The 21,827-nt window shown below is 41.9% G+C and overlaps 1 protein-coding gene across 1 annotated transcript in view; it reads left to right on the top strand.

Annotated features, from left to right (window-relative positions):
• Positions 1-21,248, top strand: part of SFRP1 (secreted frizzled related protein 1) — a 28,681-nt gene extending 7,433 nt beyond the window's left edge. The window contains exons 2-3 of the mRNA XM_066593175.1: positions 14,594-14,671; positions 20,466-21,248. Coding sequence (XP_066449272.1) covers positions 14,594-14,671; positions 20,466-20,788 — 401 coding nt within the window. The 3' untranslated portion in view covers positions 20,789-21,248. The remainder of the gene's footprint in view (positions 1-14,593; positions 14,672-20,465) is intronic.
• Positions 21,249-21,827: the final 579 nt, after the last annotated feature.

Raw genomic sequence — 21,827 nt, 5'->3', positions numbered from 1 at the left:
TGGACTACCGTCAGCCGAACCTGACAATTCCGGTGGGATCAGCTTACCATCTAACGTGTATGAGGGCCTCCTAGTTCTAACCAGACAGCAGATTTTGAGGGGGTGAGAAGGATTGGGCAGTTGGATTTCAACATGCTTGATGGCTGACATATCTAAACACGCATCTGACTTGTGACTACTGTCAGTGCATAAGTTCTTTATCCGAGTCCTCCTTCCTTCTTTACCAACGTAGCCACTATACCATCATACCCTGCTGGCTTTTTGTCTAACGGTGTCTAGTATATATATATACCTGTTGGCGATATCTTCGCAGACAACCCACTTTCTTGCCAATTTAATCCTACTGATTATATATCCTAAAAGATGAAGATAGCTTAGTCAATGAAATGATTGACGCTATTAATCCCACTAAAGATTTTTTTGTCAAATATACATCTGTGGCTCCTGATGAACCGCTCTAAAGCGAGCGGAGAAACGCGTTGAGCCGTATGAGCCGTATTTCTCTGTGACTTCACCAGTCATTCAGAGCCGTAGTTCTCTGCGACCTCTACATACGGCTGTCACCAGTCATTCAGTGCAGGAACTCTGTATATGCACTAAAGTTATCCACTTATACTGACCATGCTATTGTGACCATTATCTACATTGGAGACATTGGATGCATAATTCAAACTTGCACCTAAATATATCTTCTCCTCTTTTTTGTGTTAATGTACACTACCGTTCAAAAGTTTGGGGTCACCCAAACAATTTTGTGTTTTCCATGAAAAGTCACACTTATTCACCACCATGCGTTGTGAAATGAATAGAAAATAGAGTCAAGACATTGACAAGGTTAGAAATAATGATTTGTATTTGAAATAACATTGTTTTTACATCAAACTTTGCTTTCGTCAAAGAATCCTCCTTTTGCAGCAATTACAGCATTGCACACCTTTGGCATTCTAGCTGTTAATTTGTTGAGGTAAGCTTGAGAAATTGCACCCCACGCTTCTAGAAGCATCTCCCACAAGTTGGATTGGTTGGATGGGCACTTCTGGCGTACCATACGGTCAAGCTGCTCCCACAACAGCTCAATGGGGTTCAGATCTGGTGACTGCGCTGGCCACTCCATTACCGATAGAATACCAGCTGCCTGCTTCTGCTGTAAATAGTTCTTGCACAATTTGGAGGTGTGTTTAGGGTCATTGTCCTGTTGTAGGATGAAATTGGTTCCAATCAAGCGCTGTCCACTGGGTATGGCATGGTGTTGCAAAATGGAGTGATAGCCTTCCTTATTCAGAATCCCTTTTACCCTGTACAAATCTCCCACCTTACCAGCACCAAAGCAACCCCAGACCATCACATTACCTCCACCATGCTTAACAGATGGCGTCAGGCATTCTTCCAGCATCTTTTCATTTGTTCTGCGTCTCACAAACGTTCTTTGTGATCCAAACACCTCAAACTTGGATTCATCCGTCCACAACACTTTTTTCCAGTCTTCCTCTGTCCAATTTCTGTGTTCTTTTGCCCATCTTAATCTTTTTCTTTTATTGGCCAGTCTCAGATATGGCTTTTTCTTTGCCACTCTGCCCTGAAGCCCAAAATCCCGCAGCCGCCTCTTCACTGTAGATGTTGACACTGGTGTTTTGCGGGTACTATTTAATGAAGATGCCAGTTGGGTATCTGTGAGGCGTCTGTTTCTCAAACTAGAGACTCTAATGTGCTTATCTTCTTGCTTAGTTGTGCAACGCGGCCTCCCACTTCTTTTTCTACTCTGGTTAGAGCCTGTTTGTGCTGTCCTCTGAAGGGAGTAGTACACACCGTTGTAGGAAATCTTCAATTTCTTAGCAATTTCTCGCATGGAATAACCTTCATTTCTAAGAACAAGAATAGACTGTCGAGTTTCAGATGAAAGTTCTCTTTTTCTGGCCATTTTGAGCGTTTAATTGACCCCACAAATGTGATGCTCCAGAAACTCAATCTGCTCACAGGAAGGTCAGTTTTGTAGCTTCTGTAACGAGCTAGACTGTTTTCAGATGTGTGAACATGATTGCACAAGGTTTTCTAATCATCAATTAGCCTTCTGAGCCAATGAGCAAACACATTGTACCATTAGAACACTGGAGTGATAGTTGCTGGACATGGGCCTCTATTTACCTTTGTAGATTTTGCACAAAAAACCAGACATTTGCAGCTAGAATAGTCATTTACCACATTAGCAATGTATAGAGTGCATTTGTTCAAAGTTAGGACTAGTTTAAAGTTATCTTCATTGAAAAGTACAGTGCTTTTCCTTCAAAAATAAGGACATTTTAATGTGACCCCAAACTTTTGAACGGTAGTGTATGTTAGTACTGTTAGTCAGCCCGTATATGTTTTTAAGAGTTTCTAATAAACTATATTCTTTTAGTCTATACCTGTGAAGGGCTTCGGGCGCATGCAGTTTCATTGTTGTTGGCAGGACATCCCTGCTGATACGAAGAGATGTGCTGATGGTTTATTTGCCTGCATGAAAGATGCCATCACAAGCAAACGAGCATTAGCTTCTTAGTCAGCTGATTGCTGGCCATGTTTACATGGAGAAATAACCAGGAACGAGCTTTGAAAATTGCAATAGAACCGAGCAATTGGGCCTTGGGAGCTGGATTATTTCTCCATAGGTCATGCTTTCACTATGCTCATACATCCAGCCATCCCCTGCCATATAACAGCTGCTATTACTTACCAAAAATAGAATTACTCATTGATCAATTATCACTTTAATTGACCTCATAATGGAGGCCAGACCACTGAATAACCCAACCCGCCTTATATGACAAACTGCATGTGTATTCAACTTGGCTGTAGAGTAAACCACTCATTATTGCTGACCCTTTACCTAGTCTGACTAATGTAGAGTTACCATAAATGACAAAGCTTAGAGGATGGAATAGGAACACGTCAGTCCCTGACTTCAGCCTAACCTTTTTCTTATGGAAGTAACATGGAATAATTAATACTAATCTATACCTACTGACAGTTTTATCTTATTTGTGGAAACAAACAAAAGCAGAGGAACACTATATATGATGTTACGGACATATTTGGCATTCATCTCAATGAATCCTGAAGATTAGTGTTGAGTGAACTTAACAAAAGTTCAATATAGCCGGTTCGCTGAATTTCGGCGTAAAGTTCGGTTTTGTCCGAATGAGTTTGAATCAAAGTGGAAATTCATCAATACCTCTAAAAGTGTTATATAACACTGTCTAAGGCTTTATTGCCATGAGCGTAAATCGGCCGCCATTTTCACGGCAGCAGATATATGCTACGATCTGGGGAGTAAAAACCTGTGAATGGGCGGATAAATCTAACGTTTGTGTGCCCGTTCAGATAGCATAGGACCCGAGGCATATACGCCAAGGCCACCATGCCATGGCCCCTTCCTCTTCCCTTCCCCTCGCTGGCTCACCTCCTCTCTTCTCCCCTCTGGCTGCTTGCAATGGGAGGGGGTGTATGGGGCAAGGCTAAGTTCCCGCCCCTTGTCTGCAGCCAGCAATGGGATGGGGCAGGATGGGGTGGAGCTAAGTGCCACCTTGTCCCGCCTTCTCCCATTGCTGGCTGTGGGTAGAGGGTGGAAGCTTAGCTCCGCCCCTGTCTTGCCCCTTCCCATTGCAAGCAGACGGAGGGGAGGAGAGAAGAAGGAGGGAGTTTAGTAGTCATGCTGCTAAACTCCCTCCCACCTCCCTTCTCCGGCCGCTGTAATTGGCTCCGATAGGAGCGCATGCAACGGCCGATGTATTCCAGGACTATCTTTTTGGCCCGACATAAAAACGCCCAAAGCTATATTGGCCGACTGGGCACTTTTACGTCTCGGGAATATGGCCATGTGATCTGGTGCATTGGAATCCAATGCATCAGACATAGAAGAAGGATAAAGGAAATGAAGAGGAAGAAGAAAAAGCAAAGGAAGAAAAAAAGAAAGAGAGAAGAGGAAAAAGGGAGAGAGGAAGAAGAAAAAGAGGAAAAAGAAAAGGAAGAAGGAAGCAGAAGGAGAGGAAGAAGGGGGAGTAGTTTTCTTCTTCCTCTTTTTCCTCTTCCTCCACTTCTTCTTCTGGTGGCTTCAGCCGAGACAAACCGAACAGTTAGTAAAGTTTGATCTTAAACAGGTTCTACTGTTTTGGTTCAATCAACACTGTGAAGGATGGTTCTAGAAGGTTTTCACCATTTTTGACCAACAATCATTATATCTAGGATTTATGGGATATGCTTGAAAACCTTAACAATTTAGAGAATTCTCTTTTGCTTCAAGTGTTCCAATAAGTTGTTCATAGGGTTTTCCGCTGCTTGTAGGCCCAGTTACCCAGCCTGTGGAGAAAACAGGTAGTAAGCGTTCATTTAGTTTCCAAGTAAGATGTATGACTGGTTTGTGCACTTTTAATAGACGCATTTGCTGTGCAGCTTGTGGTGAGTAAGTCCTATCTGAAATGCTAGCTACCTATACTTGTGTTTGCAGAACCTTTTTTATAGGAAATGGGGCATTAACAAGAAAAGTAGGCCCCTGCTCCAATTTTTCTAAAAGGCTTTTCTCGTGATGTCAGCCCGTGTAATTCTGCTATATAGTACAAGGATAATTTTGCCATTTACAGCTCATAAAATAGCCACCTTATTCTGCCAAATAGTTTCTAGCTACTACACTTCTGATCACAAATACTACAGCTTTACACCACCAAATAATACTGGGTGGTTTTATTTTGCTTCTGGGGTTCCCGTTCTCGAAATTCTTGGCAGCCCCCTAGAAAGTAGAAGCCCTGGGCAACTGCCCAGTTTGCCACCTTCTAAAACCGATACTGAGCATGTAGACATAGTTCACAACAAAGACCCATATATTGTAAGCTGTTGATACATCAGACATCGGTTGGTTAGCAATAAATTACACTATCCTAGCAAAAGTAACTGGACACCTGAGCAAGAATAAGCAGTAGTATTTTTCCATATGTTAATACTTAGTGGGGCCTCTTTTGGCCCTAATGACTTCGGATACTCTCCATGGGATACCTTCTACTAATATCTGATACACTTCAGGTGGTATTTCCCCCTATTCATCCTGAAAATATCCGGTGAGTCTTCTCAAAGAAGATGAAAACTGTTCATATTTCCTGACTAGGCGTTTCATTTCATCCCTATGATGTTCAGTAGGGTTCAGTCCAGTTGTGGAACATCCATGTCATATTTGAATTTATGACAAGGCGCATTGTCTTGTTGGAAGTATTGCTGACTATTCCCAGAGTATTAACAGATTGTCAACACCATATTATTGTCTAGAATGACAAGGTACACCTCCATGTTTATGTTTTTTGTCACTACTACCAACACACCAAGACCATACCACGTAAAATATCCCCACACAACACTCTCAGACATCCTCCACACCCAGGTACGTCCATATAATTTGATGGAGTAGTGTGATTTGTCACTCCATAGAACGTTCTTCCATTGCTCAACTGTCACGTGATGATTCTCCTTGTGCCATTGTAGCGGGCTGATGCATTGGCCTTTATGATGGACGGCTTGTGTGCAGCGGCATAATCCGTATACCCAATAACGTTCAGTTCCCATCACAAACTATGGCTGACACCCCAAGGGTCTGTATCTTATGCAGCATGGTTTAGGACACATGACGTGCTAATAAGACATGATCCATTTTATTGATAGGAGATGCAAATACTTTTGGTAGGATGGTGTACTAAAATCCAGATATGGAAAAAACATCTCATATCCGAGAGGTGGGTGAGGAATATTGCTAATGAATATGGGCCCTATTACATTCTATAGAATGAGGCCAAGTATTTATCTGCAGAGCTCCTACCTTTCCTTGTGCAAACACATCTTATCTCTAGAAGCCCAGTGGATAAGCATTTACATTTATATAGGCAGGGGAGGGAAGTGTTATTGCAGAGGCAAGACGCTAGCTTCCCCATATCCAGGTTATATCCTCACCACTTGTATTAGCTACTGAATGTTGAGTAGGGAGTTATTTTGTCACTACCCAACCCACTTTGGTTGAACTTCCCTATTGTTCTTTTGAATGGCCATGTTTAATATAGATAAGAACCAAGTGGCCACCCAGACTGTTTTCTTTCTCTAGCACTCCTTAAGTGACCCTTGGCTTTTTAATATCCTGGGAAATATGTCTTGTGTCTGACCTTGAGGTTCTCCAGAAGAGTCTTTCTCCAATTACTTTTGTGATTCGCTCAAAGCAGGACTGGCAATATGCTGAAAGAAACTTGGTACCATACAAAAACTGAAAGTGACAGTATCCAAGTTGGTGTCGAAATATTCAACTTGCCTCAGTCCTCCTATATGTGTAATCCGACGTTTCAACCCTCGCAAGGGTCTTTCTCAAACATACAAGGGTCGAAACACTGCACTTTACATTTTAGAAGAATATAGTACGTGAAATATTTTTAAATCAACCTAGATTGTCATCTTCACAACATGGTTGTGTTTAAAACCCTTAGGCTGGGTTCACACGGGATGGATTTGCCGCGGAAATTCAGTGCGAAATTTTTGTACAGCCAATCGGCCAGCAGCTCCTAATCCTGGGATTAGCCAGCCATGTGGACGAGATTTCGCAAAAATCTTATCCACACTGGGCGGCCAATTAATTGCGGCAAAGCCGGGCAGAACCGGCGATGTGGCGCAGAATTGACAGCCGCAGCATATCAATTCTTTTTTTCTTCCATTGCGGCCTCACTCCTCTCTATGGGGAGAGAAAGCCACAACAGAATGCTGATGGACGAACTGCTCCAAAACCCCACAGTGAAATGCTGCGGGTTTTGAAGCTGTGGCTCTACTGTGGAAATCTCGCGGCTTTTCGGTGCGGCCAAGCCACGATATTTCTGTGGGATTTCCGTCCTGTGGGAACTCAGCCTTAATGCAAGAGTCTATTTGTAATGTAAGAAGGAGATGTCCATGTCCGTGTTGACACAAGGTAGGGCTTCCAGAATTATTCCATTCTTCAATGTCAAATATGGAACTAGTAGTGTTGCATAAAGAGGCAACAATTTCAAAAGTAAGGAGCTGAATCCTGATATATCTCAATAGACAGTACAATGTTAAAAGTTGTTTTATGTCTCATCAGAGAAACTTCATGATATTTTCAATATTTTTCTGAAAGGACATACCGATATGACCCATAGAGAAGTGTTTCCCGCACTACAAAAATATTAACTTGCATCAGGGTCATACTAGTCCACTACAGTACCAGAGGATCCTCTGCTGGACCCAGGCTCTGGGGTAAAAATAGGTGTCAAAGGTCCAGTAGAAGACAACTCCATTTAGAGGTGACAGTGAAGACAGTCACTTACCACCAAGGTCTACTTCTTATGCGATGATTAATAAACAACCTGTTCGAATCTTATTGATGATATGTCTCGTGTGCAATAAGAACAACAAAGATCTCAAGAAAATGAAAAGACATCTACATTTTTTTTTGTATAGATGGGGGGGGGGGGGGGTAGTGTTATATTGGTGTTCTTTGGGACCACCAGAGTAGATCATTTTAAGGACTGACCCTCCATTGAACATGCAAGACATTGCATCAAGAAGGTCTAATAAGCTCAGCATGAGACTAAAGCACTTTCGATCCACCAAAGGATAGGATTTTAAGGGACCAGCATACAACTCTGCAGAACAAGTGTATCCCCCCATAGTTACATTTAGAGTTGTCTTCTGTTGAACCTTTACGGCCCATCATTGTGCAGAACTTCAGCGCACTGGAGGATCCTCTTGTTCCCTGAGGTGGACCCTGAGAATCATTACTCTGTCAAATCCGAGAAACCCCAGTCTGACACGGCCTTGCATTGTATTACATTGAAATTCTTGGATGGATAGCATATAAAAATATGATAGCAAACTTCCTGATTACCAATGGAGAAATATTTTGAAGCAATCTTACAAATTTGGCAAATGACAAAACCAATGCCTAGATATGAAAAGAATGCTTCAAAAATATACCCATGAGTTGGTTAGGTTAAAGAAAGGACTATAGGAAATGGGTTATAGAATATGATTGGTTGCTGTACATGGCTGTAGCTACAGGATGTGCAGAGGTGGCAATCGCTCCTGAGGGAGCCCAAAGGCCCATCTACAACAAAAGAAGTCACCTGTTTATAAAGGGTACGCAGGATTTGGGGGCCCTTTTACAGATTTTGCATTGAGGGACTTGTTATTTGTATAGTGCTTTCAGGTAAGTTTAGTTTTATTTATTACGCCCCAGCTGGGTATTTTTTTTTTCCGACCTTGGAAGGATGGAAGGTTGAGTCAACCTTGAGCCGGCTACCTGAACCATGCTGGTATTGAACCCGCAACCTTCAGGTCGTGAACAAGAGCTTAGGACTGCATTCTGCTGCCTTAACACTCTGCGGCACACGAGGCATTGAAACATTATACCCAATACATCAAAGAAAAGCTCTACGAAAAAAGTCTTACCTTCTCCACATTGTGCCAACAGTTGAACTCACCTCGGTTTCCACCATTCTCTACTGAATTACTGAAATCTCTTTGGCCATCCTGAAATGGTATGGAATGGTATTAACATGTCTCAGCACTGCTGTCACAGAGGGGTAGGGTACTTCATCCTACCAACATTGGAGTAAATATCTTGAAAACCCCATTATTTTGGGGTGCATTAACAATACTTTATTGTCCCAGTTCTCAGGATACTTGTACACAGGAAGCGCCCAACAACCGTCCAATGATTATTGCTGCTGTGCTTTCACATACTGAATGGTGGTGGAGCGTGCCGGAGATCATCATAAACAGGCAGTTGTTCATACATGGACCAACAGTTGCTTGGCTTTTAGGTGAACCAAGCGATTCTTGCTCACTTGCCCTGTCAGGTTCTGTGTTGACATGGTGCGACATTGCCCATTATTGCTCTTTTGAGCGATTACTCGGGCGACTATCACAGCATTTGAAAAGTACCCTTAAAAAGACTACCAAGCTCTTTCTTAAGCAAATTTGTTGCACCTTTTCCTTCCAGATTTGTTGTTTGCATTGCATTGTTAAAAAGGGAACAGAAGAGGAATAGGAGGTACAAAGGTCAATGCGGTCACGTATTATAACGGAACAAAGGTCTACACCACACCCGCTCATGTGGCCACATTGCTCTGGTCTGGCAGTAGGTGTAGAAGTCTTCTAAATTTAAATGTGGACTAGCAATGAGGTTCTTGATCAGCAGGGGGTAACTGGCCAAGATAGCAGGGGACCAATTGTACCCCCAACAGCTGAAGTTTTAATGACTTGACCCACCAGGGGAGGGTAGTTGTCAGTCACAAAGGCCAATGCAGTAATGCTGCAGCTGCCGTAGGAGGATTAGTTAATTGCTGTCTTTCATTATGACTTGTGATTGACATATATTCTTCGCATGAGACAAGAGGCTTTGTTGAATATTTTTGTCTTGTCGTTTTTCCCACTTAGACTTGACCGTTTACGTAGATCTGCTTCAACTGTCCTTCATTTTAAAAAAGTAAAGAAATGTAATGACTCCCATTGGTTTGCAATCTAAAATTGATGAGTGAAGGTGGCCAGGGCCAAGAGGTAACCCTCGGCAAAGCCATGGCTTAATCAACAGATCATACATATTTCAATAGTATCATATCTATCTATCTATCACATATCTATCTATCTATCTCATATCTATCTATCTATCTATCTATCTATCTATCTCATATCTATCTCATATCTATCTATCTCATATCTATCTCATATCTATCTATCTCATATCTATCTATCTATCTATCTCATATCTATCTATCTATCTATCTATCTATCTATCTATCTATCTATCTATCTATCTATCTATCTCATATCTATCTATCTATCTATCTCATATCTATTTATCTCATATCTATCTCATATCTATCTATCTATTTATCTATCTCTATCTCATATATATCTCTATCTCATATCTATTTATCTATCTCTATCTCATATCTATTTATCTATCTATCTATCTATCTCATATCTATCTCTATCTCATATCTATCTATCTCTATCTCATATCTATCTATCTATCTCTATCTCATATCTATCTATCTATCTATCTATCTATCTCATATCTATCTATCTCATATCTCATATCTATCTCATATCTATCTATCTCATATATCATATCTATCTATCTCATATCTATCTATCTATCTATCTCATATCTATCTATCTATCTCATATCTATCAATCTATCTCATATCTATCTATCTATCTATCTATCTCATATCTATCTATCTATCTATCTATCTATCTATCTATCTATCTATCTCATATCTATCTATCTATCTCATATCTATCAATCTATCTCATATCTATCTATCTATCTATCTATCTATCTATCTATCTATCTATCTATCTCATATCTATCTATCTATCTATCTATCTATCTCATATCTATCTATCTATCTCATATCTATCTATCTATCTCATATCTATCTATCTATCTATCTCATATCTATCTATCTCATATCTTTCTATCTATCTATCTATCTATCTATCTATCTATCTATCTATCTATCTATCTATCTATCTATCTATCTATCTATCTAATTAGTTAGACATCTTCAAATGCACCAGATTTATCACAGATGCTCTAGCTGGGTGATACATCTGGTGGATCTTTAGACACATTTATCTAACTTTGAACCACCTATTACTTCATTTACTTTATAAGCAAGATCCAACCTGATGAATCCATGTTACTTACCCCCATCAGATACTTTGACAGATTTATAGATATTGACCCACTTTTATCAATTTATTTGTGCCTTCATTCTGGCATATTTTATTTCAGAATAGTGTATAATCTCCTGTGGGACACATTTATTAACCATTTGCGCCATGCACCCATGTTTTTAAAACTGAAGTGTGAAGTTGGTGCGGCTTGCTGCAATACTGACTTTAAAAAAATCCTCTCATAATAAATTCCCCCCCAATGTATTGGATAAATTTGCACAATACTACATCGCCCAATGATGAGGATACCTTCCTTTGAAGTGTTGGGCCTGTGAATTCAAATTTTAACAGGGCAAGGAGTTGGCATGTTCTTCCATTGTTTTTTTTGTTGTTCCTTTGGGTACTGTAGTTTTGTCTAAGAGATCTTGCAAAGTATATGTAAGGATGGATTCACATCTGCGGCAGGAATTCTGTTTTCCTGCTCCATCCAGGAAGCAGGAAAAGGGCAATCCCTATAGCTGAACAGCGCCAGATGGACCCTATTGGCTATAATGGGGTTCACCTGTTTTCTGCCCAGCTGCCCGGCTTTTGGATGGAAGAAAAAGCTGCATTTTCAGCCGAATCTGCGACAAAACCTGTGTCCAGAGGTTCCAACACACATGTGAAGCTGGACTAATAGAAAAAGGTACATAAGGGATGTAGGGCATCTTCTACGCCTAGTGAAAAGAGGGTTTCACCGTTATTATCAGTCTGTGGAACTCTCTGCCTGAGGACATGGTGATGGCTGATTCATTGCACAAGTTCAAGAGTGGTCTGGATGTCTTTCTTAAAAGATATAATATTACAAATTTTGGGCTTCTACCCACTAGCGTTTTTTTAATGCTGCGATATCGCTGCATTTTTGTAATGCGAATAGGTTATAGGTTGGGCTGGATGGACTTGTGGTTTTTTTCAACCTTATTAACGATGTCACTATAATCATATCCCGTTAACATGATCATATTGTTTGGTTCTTAAGGCCCTTTTACATGGCCTGATTATCAGGCACGACTATGCAAACATTCCAAACATTCATTTGCCACCTAATCAGGCCATGTGAAACGGTCAGCGATAAGCTGAGGACCAAATGCTTGGTTGTCAGGTCATAGTTGATTTTCATAAACATGCTCGCTAGTTGGCGGTATATCTCCTTGTGTGAACAAGATGTACAGCTGGCCTATGAGAACTGACCACTAGAGATGAGCGAGCGTACTCGATAAGGACAGATACTCGAGCAAGTATCGTCCTTACCGAGTACCTGCCTGCTCGCCCGCAAAGATTTGGGTGCCGGCATGGGTGAGCGTTGTGTTGCGGGAGTGAGCAGGAGGGAGCGGGGGGAGAGAGAGAGATCTCCCTCCCGTTCCTCCCCGCTCTTCCCTGCCGGCACCCGAATCTTTGCGGGCGAGCAGGCAGGTACTTGGTAAGGACGATACTCGCTCGAGTATCTATCCTTACCGAGTACGCTCGCTCATCTTTACTAACCATCTTACCAACGAACATTCATCCTCATTGCAGCGATTATTGACCTGTATGCAGACAAGCGCCATTTGACGTGCTTGTCCATCAGCATTTGTTTACATTAGTTTGAGAAACGTCACATGTAAAAGAACCTTTAGTAAACTTGATATAGTGATGGTCAATGTATACATTAGCTAAAAGTCATCCCAACCCGATTCCCCAACAGGGAGGCTCTTCTAAGCTCTTCTTCTTGTGTGGCACAGAGTGTTAAGGCAGCAGACATGCAGTCCTAAGCTCTCGCTCACGACCGGAAGGTTGTAGGTTCAATCCCTGTGTGGTTCAGGTAGTTGGCTCAAGGTTAACTCAGCTTTCCATCCTTCCGAGGTTGTTAAAATGAGTATCCAGCTTGCTGGGGGGTAAAAGATGACTGGGGAAGGCAATGGCTAACCACTCCACAAAAACAGTCTGCCAAGAAAATGTCACTATGTGACATCACCCGAGGAGTCAGTTATGACTTGGTGCTTGTACTGAGTCATAACTGGACAGGGGACTTTACCTTTCCCTACCATGCCTACCAATAGATGGGATAATGAAGCATTGGTTATGTTGAATTTTAATGTCCGATCCCTTTGTTCTTTCTGGAGATAGGTTGCCCCTACAGCTGTCTGTCTGTGACTTCCTTCCTTCTGCCGAGTAAATGCACATAAACACTGGGCAGAGGTTTGGGGGAGTAAGAGAGAAATAGGCATCCGCCAACACTTCGGCCAACAACTATTATAGGTGTATGGGCCGATTTAGCATTACTACCAGCTCAAGTATTTTCTTGCTTCAGCTAATGGCTGCCATGTTATCTGCTCTTGGTGTATTTAGGAATAATAGAAGGGCAGGCTGGGTGGGCTGATTTTTCCCTAATGGGATCACATTTCTTGTTCCCACTTGAAAGACAGCTGTGCTCTGTGTTAGGGATTTCAACATGGAGCAGGAAGCATGAATGAAACCCATTTACATATCAGAGTCTAATGGAGAAGTCAAAGGGAGTCAGTCAACTAAATGTGTCACCTGGAGTGTAAGTGTGACTCCTTACACCAGATCATTGAGGGAGTGAGCTAAAGTCATGTCACATGAAGATAGGAGAACTATAGCGGCTAATTTAGTCAATATATAGGTGAAATTCCATAGCATAATAGGAAGGGTCATTATAAACAGTAATGGATGTAACTATTGGTGTGTTTTATGGAATTATAGACTGTTAATAGATTTTTATAGTTCTGGAACTCAGTTATGTGTAATTTGTAATGTACCAAGGCATTACGGGCACATGATTGAGGTCTGTGGACACCTCATCGACTCCAGTGATATTGTCTTCCTACATATCATGGCCTATTGTTCGTAATTTAAAATGAACTAACTTCCCAAAAGACGTAAACTTGCTTGGCATTGTTTTTTCTAGAAACTGAACACATTGGGCATCTTATTCTATTATTCTTATACTAATGGTGACTCCTACTCTGCCAACTTCAATCTAATCTTTAGGTGGTGGCTTTTCGTCATTCACATTATATAACGTTGTAGTCACACAAAAAGGAAATTTAATATTCATTTTCATTTGGACGACATGTCCTGAGACACCCAGGGCTAAGAAAGCCACACACCGCATTCACCCCTCATAGACAGAAGACCATATAGCAGGCCCAAGTCATTTTATTACTCTCAGATATACAGTCCTATTAATCATTATACCTCCTAAAGATGTGCAATAATAATTTCATGATGCTCTCATATCTGTGATTTGTCAATAACGAAGGCTCCTGTATCCCCATAGGTAGGCTATTACATGGAGTCTCGTACAGCGGACAACCCACTATTGATTTAAAGTTGACTGATAGGACATTTTACAAACCAGACATTCCCTTTAAGTGGCTTAAATCGTCAAAGGGGTTGTCCCACGAAAGTTCTTGACCCCTATGCACAAGATGATTGGTGGGGGTGCGACTGCTGCGACCCCACTGATCACGACGACAGGAGTCCCTAGGAACCCCGAATGAATGGAATGGTGGCCATGCGTATGTATTACTACTCCTTTTCTGCTTGGCTGTAGATAGCCAAGTGCTTGTACTCGATAGTTTCCGGCTCGGTCATTGAAATGAATGGAGTGCTGACGTTCAGCAGGTCCCAGCGGTTGAACCCTCACTGATCATAAAGTTATCCCCTATCTAATGGAAAGATCTTGGTACAACCACTTTAGGTAGTAACACAATTAGTGTCAAGCAGTGGGTCCATAAATGGTTTCAAGAAACATACCAGAGATCTTCCTTGATGCACGGGTTCCAGATGAAAGTAGACAAACCAATCGTTAATGTCTTGATGTATGTCTTAATGTATGTTTTTGTGTCTTACGCAGAGACGGAAGTGTGTCCTCAGTGCGACAGCGAGATAAAAGCCGATTCTCTCTATGAACACATGTGCGCCAGTGAGTTTGGTAAGAGAACCTCCATAGGGCCATGACTGATAGTAGTAGCGTGTTGAGACCATTGTTTCTTCTGTTAGCGCTATCACACAATGTACTGCATCATATAGCAACATCACATCAATGTCTGTGGCCTCAGTCGTAGCTCCTGGTCCACAAACTATCAGTTCCTAGAAACTTGCCCATCAAGTGCTAAAGTCATGTAATCATATGAAATTAGAAGTACCCAGAGGAACAGTATGGGCCCCTAGTAGGCTATGTCGCCGTATTATGGGTCCATGCCACACAGATTTGCAATATTAAAATGTGCATTAGGCCTTAATACGAGTCTTCAACTTAGAATTGCATTAGTGGTTCGGCTGGTCATGTTCCTTGTGTCCAGCGGGCTATAATGTCACTTTCCATCTCAGCGGAGAGCCCCGGGAACATCTCACACCTGGCTCTTTGCTGTTCCAGCTGTTTGGAGGTCGGATTGTTACTGCTGAGCAATACTGTGTGATCTGCCTTCAAGATAATTATTAGACCCTCATTGCAAGTGTATATGCAGACCTCAGCTGTAGTATCAGGGGCCCTCGTGCCGAACTCTCAGCAGTCGCGCCCCAGCTAGATGACTGGCGGGAGCAGCTGCAGCCAGTGATAGCCTTTCCTTCCCGTACGTATGTCTTAGCTAGAATACAGTCTGCACATATGTAGTGTCTGGTTTTATCTTCTGTGTATAGTACCCATATACTGTGCTCTGTATAGTACCTATATATCCTACAGTGTATAGTACCCATATACTGTACTCTGTATAGTACCTATATATCCTACAGTGTATAGTACCCATATACTGTACTCTGTATAGTACCTATATATCCTACAGTGTATAGTACCCATATACTGTACTCTGCATAGTACCTATATATCCCACAGTGTATAGTACCCATATACTGTGCTCTGTGTAGTACCAATATATCCTACAGTGTATAGTACCCATATACTGTACTCTGTATAGTACCTATATATCCTACAGTGTATAGTATCCATATACTGTACTCTGCATAGTACCTATATATCCCACAGTGTATAGTACCCATATACTGTGCTCTGTGTAGTACCAATATATCCTACAGTGTATAGTACTCATATACTGTACTCTGCATAGTACCTATATATCCTACAGTGTATAGTACCCATATACTGTACTCTGCATAGTACCTATATATCCCACAGTGTATAGTACCCATATACTGTACTCTGTATAGTACCTATATATCACACAGTGTATAGTACTCATATACTGTGCTCTGTATACTACCCATATATCCCAGTATATAGTACCCATATACTGTACTCTGTGTAGTACCTATATATCCTACAGTGTATAGTACCCATATACTGTACTCTGTACAGCACCCATATACTGTGCGCTGTATAGTACCTATGTATCCCACAGTGTATAGAACCCATATACTGTGCTTTGTATAGTACCTATATATCCTACAGTGTATAGTACCCATATACTGTGCTCTCTATAGTACTTATATATCCTACAGTGTATAGTACCCATATACTGTGCTCTCTATAGTACATATATATCCGACAGTGTATAGTACCCATATACTGTGCTCTGTATAGTACTTATGTATCCTACAGTGTATAGTACCCATATACTATACTCTGTATAGTATCTATATATCCCACAGTGCATAGTACCCATATACTGTGCTCTGTATAGTACCTATGTATCCTACAGTGTATAGTTTCCATATACTGTGCTCTCTATAGTACATATATATCCGACAGTGTATAGTACCCATATACTGTGCTCTGTATAGTACTTATGTATCCTACAGTGTATAGTACCCATATACTATACTCTGTATAGTACCTATATATCCCACAGTGCATATACTATGCTCTGTATAGTACATATGTATCCTACAGTGTATATTTTCCATATACTGTACTCTGTATAGTACCTATATATCCTACAGTGTACAGTACCCATATACTGTACTCTGTATAGTACCTATATATCCCACAGTTTATAATACCCATATACTGTACTCTGCATAGTACCTATATATCCCACAGTGTACAGTACCTATATACTGTACTCTGTATAGTACCTATATATCCCACAGTGTATAGTACTCATATACTGTGCTCTGCATAGTACCTGTATATCCCACAGTGTATAGTGCCCATATACTGTGCTCTGTGTAGTACCAATATATCCTACAGTGTATAGTACCCATATACTGTACTCTGTATAGTACCTATATATCCCACAGTTTATAGTACCCATATACTGTACTCTGTATAGTACCTATATATCCCACAGTGTATAGTACCCATATACTGTGCACTGTGTAGTACCAATATATCCTACAGTGTATAGTACTCATATACTGTACTCTGCATAGTACCTATATATCCTACAGTGTATAGTACCCATATACTGTGCTCTGTGTAGTACCAATATATCCTACAGTGTATAGTACTCATATACTGTACTCTGTATAGTACCTATATATCCTACAGTGTATAGTACCCATATACTGTGCTCTGTGTAGTACCAATATATCCTACAGTGTATAGTACTCATATACTGTACTCTGTATAGTACCTATATATCCCACAGTGTATAGTACCCATATACTGTGCTCTGTATAGTTGTAAGCCGCCGACCGGGGTGGGCTTTCCAGAATACAGCGAAGTCCTGAACAAAAGACGCGACTCAAAACCAATCCGTAGCAATGAGATTTTACTTAATTTGGCAGAACCCTTAACCAACCCGAACTCCCCCAGAAAGTTACATACACTCAGCGGGGAAGCTGAGACTCTTGTGCCATGCAGCGCTGTGCTCTATAATGTGCGCCTTCAATATCCTCCAAGCTTTTGCCTAGCCGCAGGCCGTCTCTAACCAGCCGCTATTACCTTCTATCACCCTGGAAGTAGGAACAATCAGTGAGGATGCTAGGGAAGCACCGGCGGCACAGCACAAGAGCTTACAATCTTATCAACACACCCGTATTCTCCCCTTACACAACACCACTCAACAGATATAACAATATATATAGCTCACAAGTCAAGGCAAAGTACAGTTGCTTAACGTGTGACTTGTAGATATCCTTAGACAGCTCTACGAGTATAGAGTTCTCTGTGTGTTAGGACTATGTCGGACAGCTCAGTCCCCAGCAGTGCGGCCGGCGGCCATCAGTATGCCTAACTAACTAACTAACTGCCGGCCTTGTTATTAGTCTCAGTCAGATTGGCGGTGCGTGCACGGTTACACCAGAGGCCTTAGTTCTCTGGCTGACCCGGGTCTGGTGGGTACCTTTAGACTTTGTCCGGAACGCAGGAATAGGATTTCATCCAAGAACCATATGAACTCACTGACGCCGTTACTTCTGAGCCCGGTCTGCAATGACCATCTTCTCCGTTAAGATGGTAGTCTGACAAACTCTGGAACAGTCTCTAATGCAGCTCCCCTCACGGAAGCTCCGGTCCTCGTTGGGGTCCTTTTTCCGGTGGATCGCAGTGTCTGTCTCGCCAGCTGCAGTCCTCACCAGCTCATCTCAGCTCGCTCGCACGCACCTAACCGCTTTTCTCTCCTACTCTCTATGGTCATGATGCACTTCTTTTTTCTCTGTCTCAGTCCAGAGCACAGTGACCTCTTGTGGTCAAAAACAAAATGACAGTTACAACAGAAACCAGGACATTTACAGCAGGAGGACTGTTTCACCATCTTACATAGTACCTATATATCCAACAGTCTATAGTACCCATATACTGTGCTCTGTATAGTACCTATATATCCCACAGTGTATAGTGTCCATATACTGTACTCTGTGTAGTACCTATATATTCTAGTGTATAATATCCATATATTCTGCTGTATATAGTCCCTATATATTCAGTACTATATAGTACCCACATATTCTACAGTGTCTAGTACCTATATATTCTGCACTGTATAGTACCTGTATATTCTACTGTGTTTAGTACTCACATATACTGCTGTATATAGTGCCAACATATTTTACAGCATATAGTTGTTATGGCTGCTGGTCATGGTCGATGGCTTCCCCTGCCTTCTCCTCATGCCAATCATGGTGATCAGCATCCCTCCATCCCTATCACTCTCAGTGCTGCCATTGGGGTAAGCACAACTGGTCCGTCTGTTAAGGTCCAGCATGCGCACCCAGCTTTCTTGTCTCCAGCCAATCCAGATTGTTCTCTGGTTACTTAAAAAAAATTGTTTGGCAACAGTTCATTCTGTTTAAGTATAGCCTCTAATGTGTTAAAAAAAGAACAGTGGTACTTACTAGAGATAAGCGAGCGTACTCGTTAAGGCAAATTACTCGAGCGAGTATCGCCATTTTCGAGTACATGCCTGCTTGCCCGAAAAGATTCGGGGGGCCAGTGGGGGGCGGGGGGAAGATCTCTCTCTCTCTCCCCCCGCACCCCTCTGCTCTCTCCTGCAACTCACTGCTCACCCCCGCCGGCCCCCGAATCTTTTCAGGCAAGCCGGCATGTACTCGAAAATGGCAATACTCTTTTGAATAATGTGCCTTAACGAGTACGCTCGCTCATCTCTAGTACTTACCCATCTTCTGCCCTGGTGATCCACTGCTGCAGCCCCATGGTCCATCCAGTCTTTGTTGTGGAACTGATACTGCCTGACCCATGCCTATTTACCCAGCTTTCCCATCTTCTCCTGTCCTGACCATTGACTTGTTCTTTGATCATGGTTTGTCTTATTTCTGCTGTCTCTCCGTTTATCCAAGAACTCTGCCTGTCCTGACTTCGTTCTATGTATTGACTACGTCTCTGCATGTCCCCCTGTTTTCGCTCAATGATAGCCATGACCTGTCCATGTCAGCTGCTACTGACCTGAGACTACTTTTTGGTTAACAGGCTCGGGGCTCCTGCAGCTAAAAACAGATCCTGCTGAGGGGGTCTGGGAGGGCTAAAGGTGCTGCCCTCAGGGGTAGCCCAAAGTCAAAAAGTTCTTTGGCACAGAGGGTCCACACCTTTGACAATAGTACCCACATATTTTACAATGTATAACATGCATATATTCTTGTAGCTACCTTGTAGCTCTCCAGCAGTTGTTATACTACAACTCCCATTTGCAGCTGCTAGGGCATACTGGGAGCTGTAGTTTAACCAAAGTGGGAGAACTACAAGTGGAGACCATTAAATTAAAGTTTGGCTAAGAAACATCTATAGGGAATACATTGCTCAGGGTTGCCAATGATCATTAAATTCCAGGGCAGCCTGTAGAAATAGGAAGCTTTTTGGAAGTGTCCATGAAAAAATTAGATGTGATTGTGACTTTTCGATAAGTTGTCCTTCGTTCTTCTTTGCTGTTGTCTCTCCGAGCCGCTGAGTCAGGGTCCTGTTTTCAGTTATCCAAGATGGCTGCTGCAATGTTTCTAGCTACACTGTGCATTGCTGTATGATTGACCAGTACTGATCATGAGAGCAACGCTGGCCAATCAGAGAGCAAGTATAGTGCATTGGTAGTCCAACACTTGGATGCGTCAGCCATATTGGAAACTGAAAATGAGACCTGGAACTGGTGGATAGGGCATTGGCACAGAAGACCAAAGCAGTAATATAACTGACCCTCTAGTCCAAGGGCAAACTTTTATCCCAAAACTGGAGGATCACCTTAATTACCAAACACATCAAGGAACAGAAGGTGTGGTACTCTGAATGATGGCACTAAGTCAAGAGTATAAGCGACAATAGTAAATAGCCAAATAAAAGCTATTATAACCACAACATATTTTTCATATCTTTCTTGTTCTAGCCCTGAAAGTTTCCATCCGGGAGGTCAAGAAGGACAGCGAAAACCGCAAGCTGCTCCTACGTAAGAAGAAAGCACTGAAGAAAGGTCCCATTGAGAGGAAGGACTGGAGAGAACTTGTCCTCCACTTGAAGAATGGAGCTAATTGTCCATGTCCTCAGCTGGAACAGCTGACCGGCCAGTTCTTGGTCCTTGTGCGGAAGGTGAAGAGCCAGCACATTATCACTGCTATCCACAAGTGGGACAAGGCCAACCGAGAGTTTAACCGATTCCTGCGCAAAGTGAAAAAAAGCAAATGCCCAAAACCTCACTCTGTGTTCATGTGAGGAGGCTTCCCCTTTAAAGACCCTACAAGCTCTGCCCCGTCGCATCACCATCTCGGGGTCCGGGACTCAGAGTAATGAGATGGCTTCGAGGGAGTTAGAATAATTTTACCCTCTCTCTAAATCTGACAGACACTGGGGAGGGGGCATTTAATGATAGACTTTGGGAATGAGCAAAAGTTGTTGAAATGAGGGTACAAATTAACTGTGTCATTCATCTGAGAGAAAATGAATTAGGAATTTCCATGTTATTGAGCTACAAATCACTACATTCATTTATGTTTTCTAGTTCAGTCTTAGAATTATCTGTCAGCAACCACAGGGAACATTTTTCATTCCTTTTATTCATTCATTTTGGTTGTAACTGCATTGCTTTCATTCATTTATTCATTCCGTAAATGAAAAAGTTTTTTTTTCCCTTTTTCATTAAAGATATTTCCTTCAGTCAGTAATACCATCATAACTCCCTGCGTCATGTTCATTCACTTACATATGAGTAGTGTTAGGCCACTCTCACACTCAGCATCGGTGAAACGTCGCGTTTCAAACGCAGCGATTTACTGCGCTTTTGATTCGTGTTTTGGAACGCAGGTTACTGCATTCGACAGAGTTGTGATGGGGTGCATTAAAAATACGAAGATGCACAAAAGTAGAGCAGACAGCCCCATTGACATAAAGGGAGCGTTGTACCATGATTAGCGCAGAGTGTGGGATGCCGCGCTAATCATGGTAAAATGTGCCAGAGTGAAAATGGCCATAGACTGGGGTTCTTCAGACCCAACAAAGGAAATGATTCTCACCTGCTCATATTTGCTTTGGTTTAAGTGTCTCCAAATTAAGTCAGTTTCTCAGTCTGTGTGATGCTTTTACATGAATCCTACCACTGAAACTACCTGGAGGGGAACACAGACCTTCCTATCACAGTTACTGATGATGATCACACAGCTCCTGCCACACAGTTATAATGGAGGAGATCACAGCTCATCCTCCTGACTGTACACATATGGGCTGTAGCTTATTTAGGTAAATATAGAAGGTAATG

Source organism: Eleutherodactylus coqui, chromosome 2 (assembly GCF_035609145.1).
Source record: "Eleutherodactylus coqui strain aEleCoq1 chromosome 2, aEleCoq1.hap1, whole genome shotgun sequence".
NCBI classification, from domain to species: Eukaryota; Metazoa; Chordata; class Amphibia; order Anura; family Eleutherodactylidae; genus Eleutherodactylus; species Eleutherodactylus coqui.
Note: the sequence above shows the minus strand (reverse complement) of the source record. Positions and strands in the feature narration are given on the sequence as shown.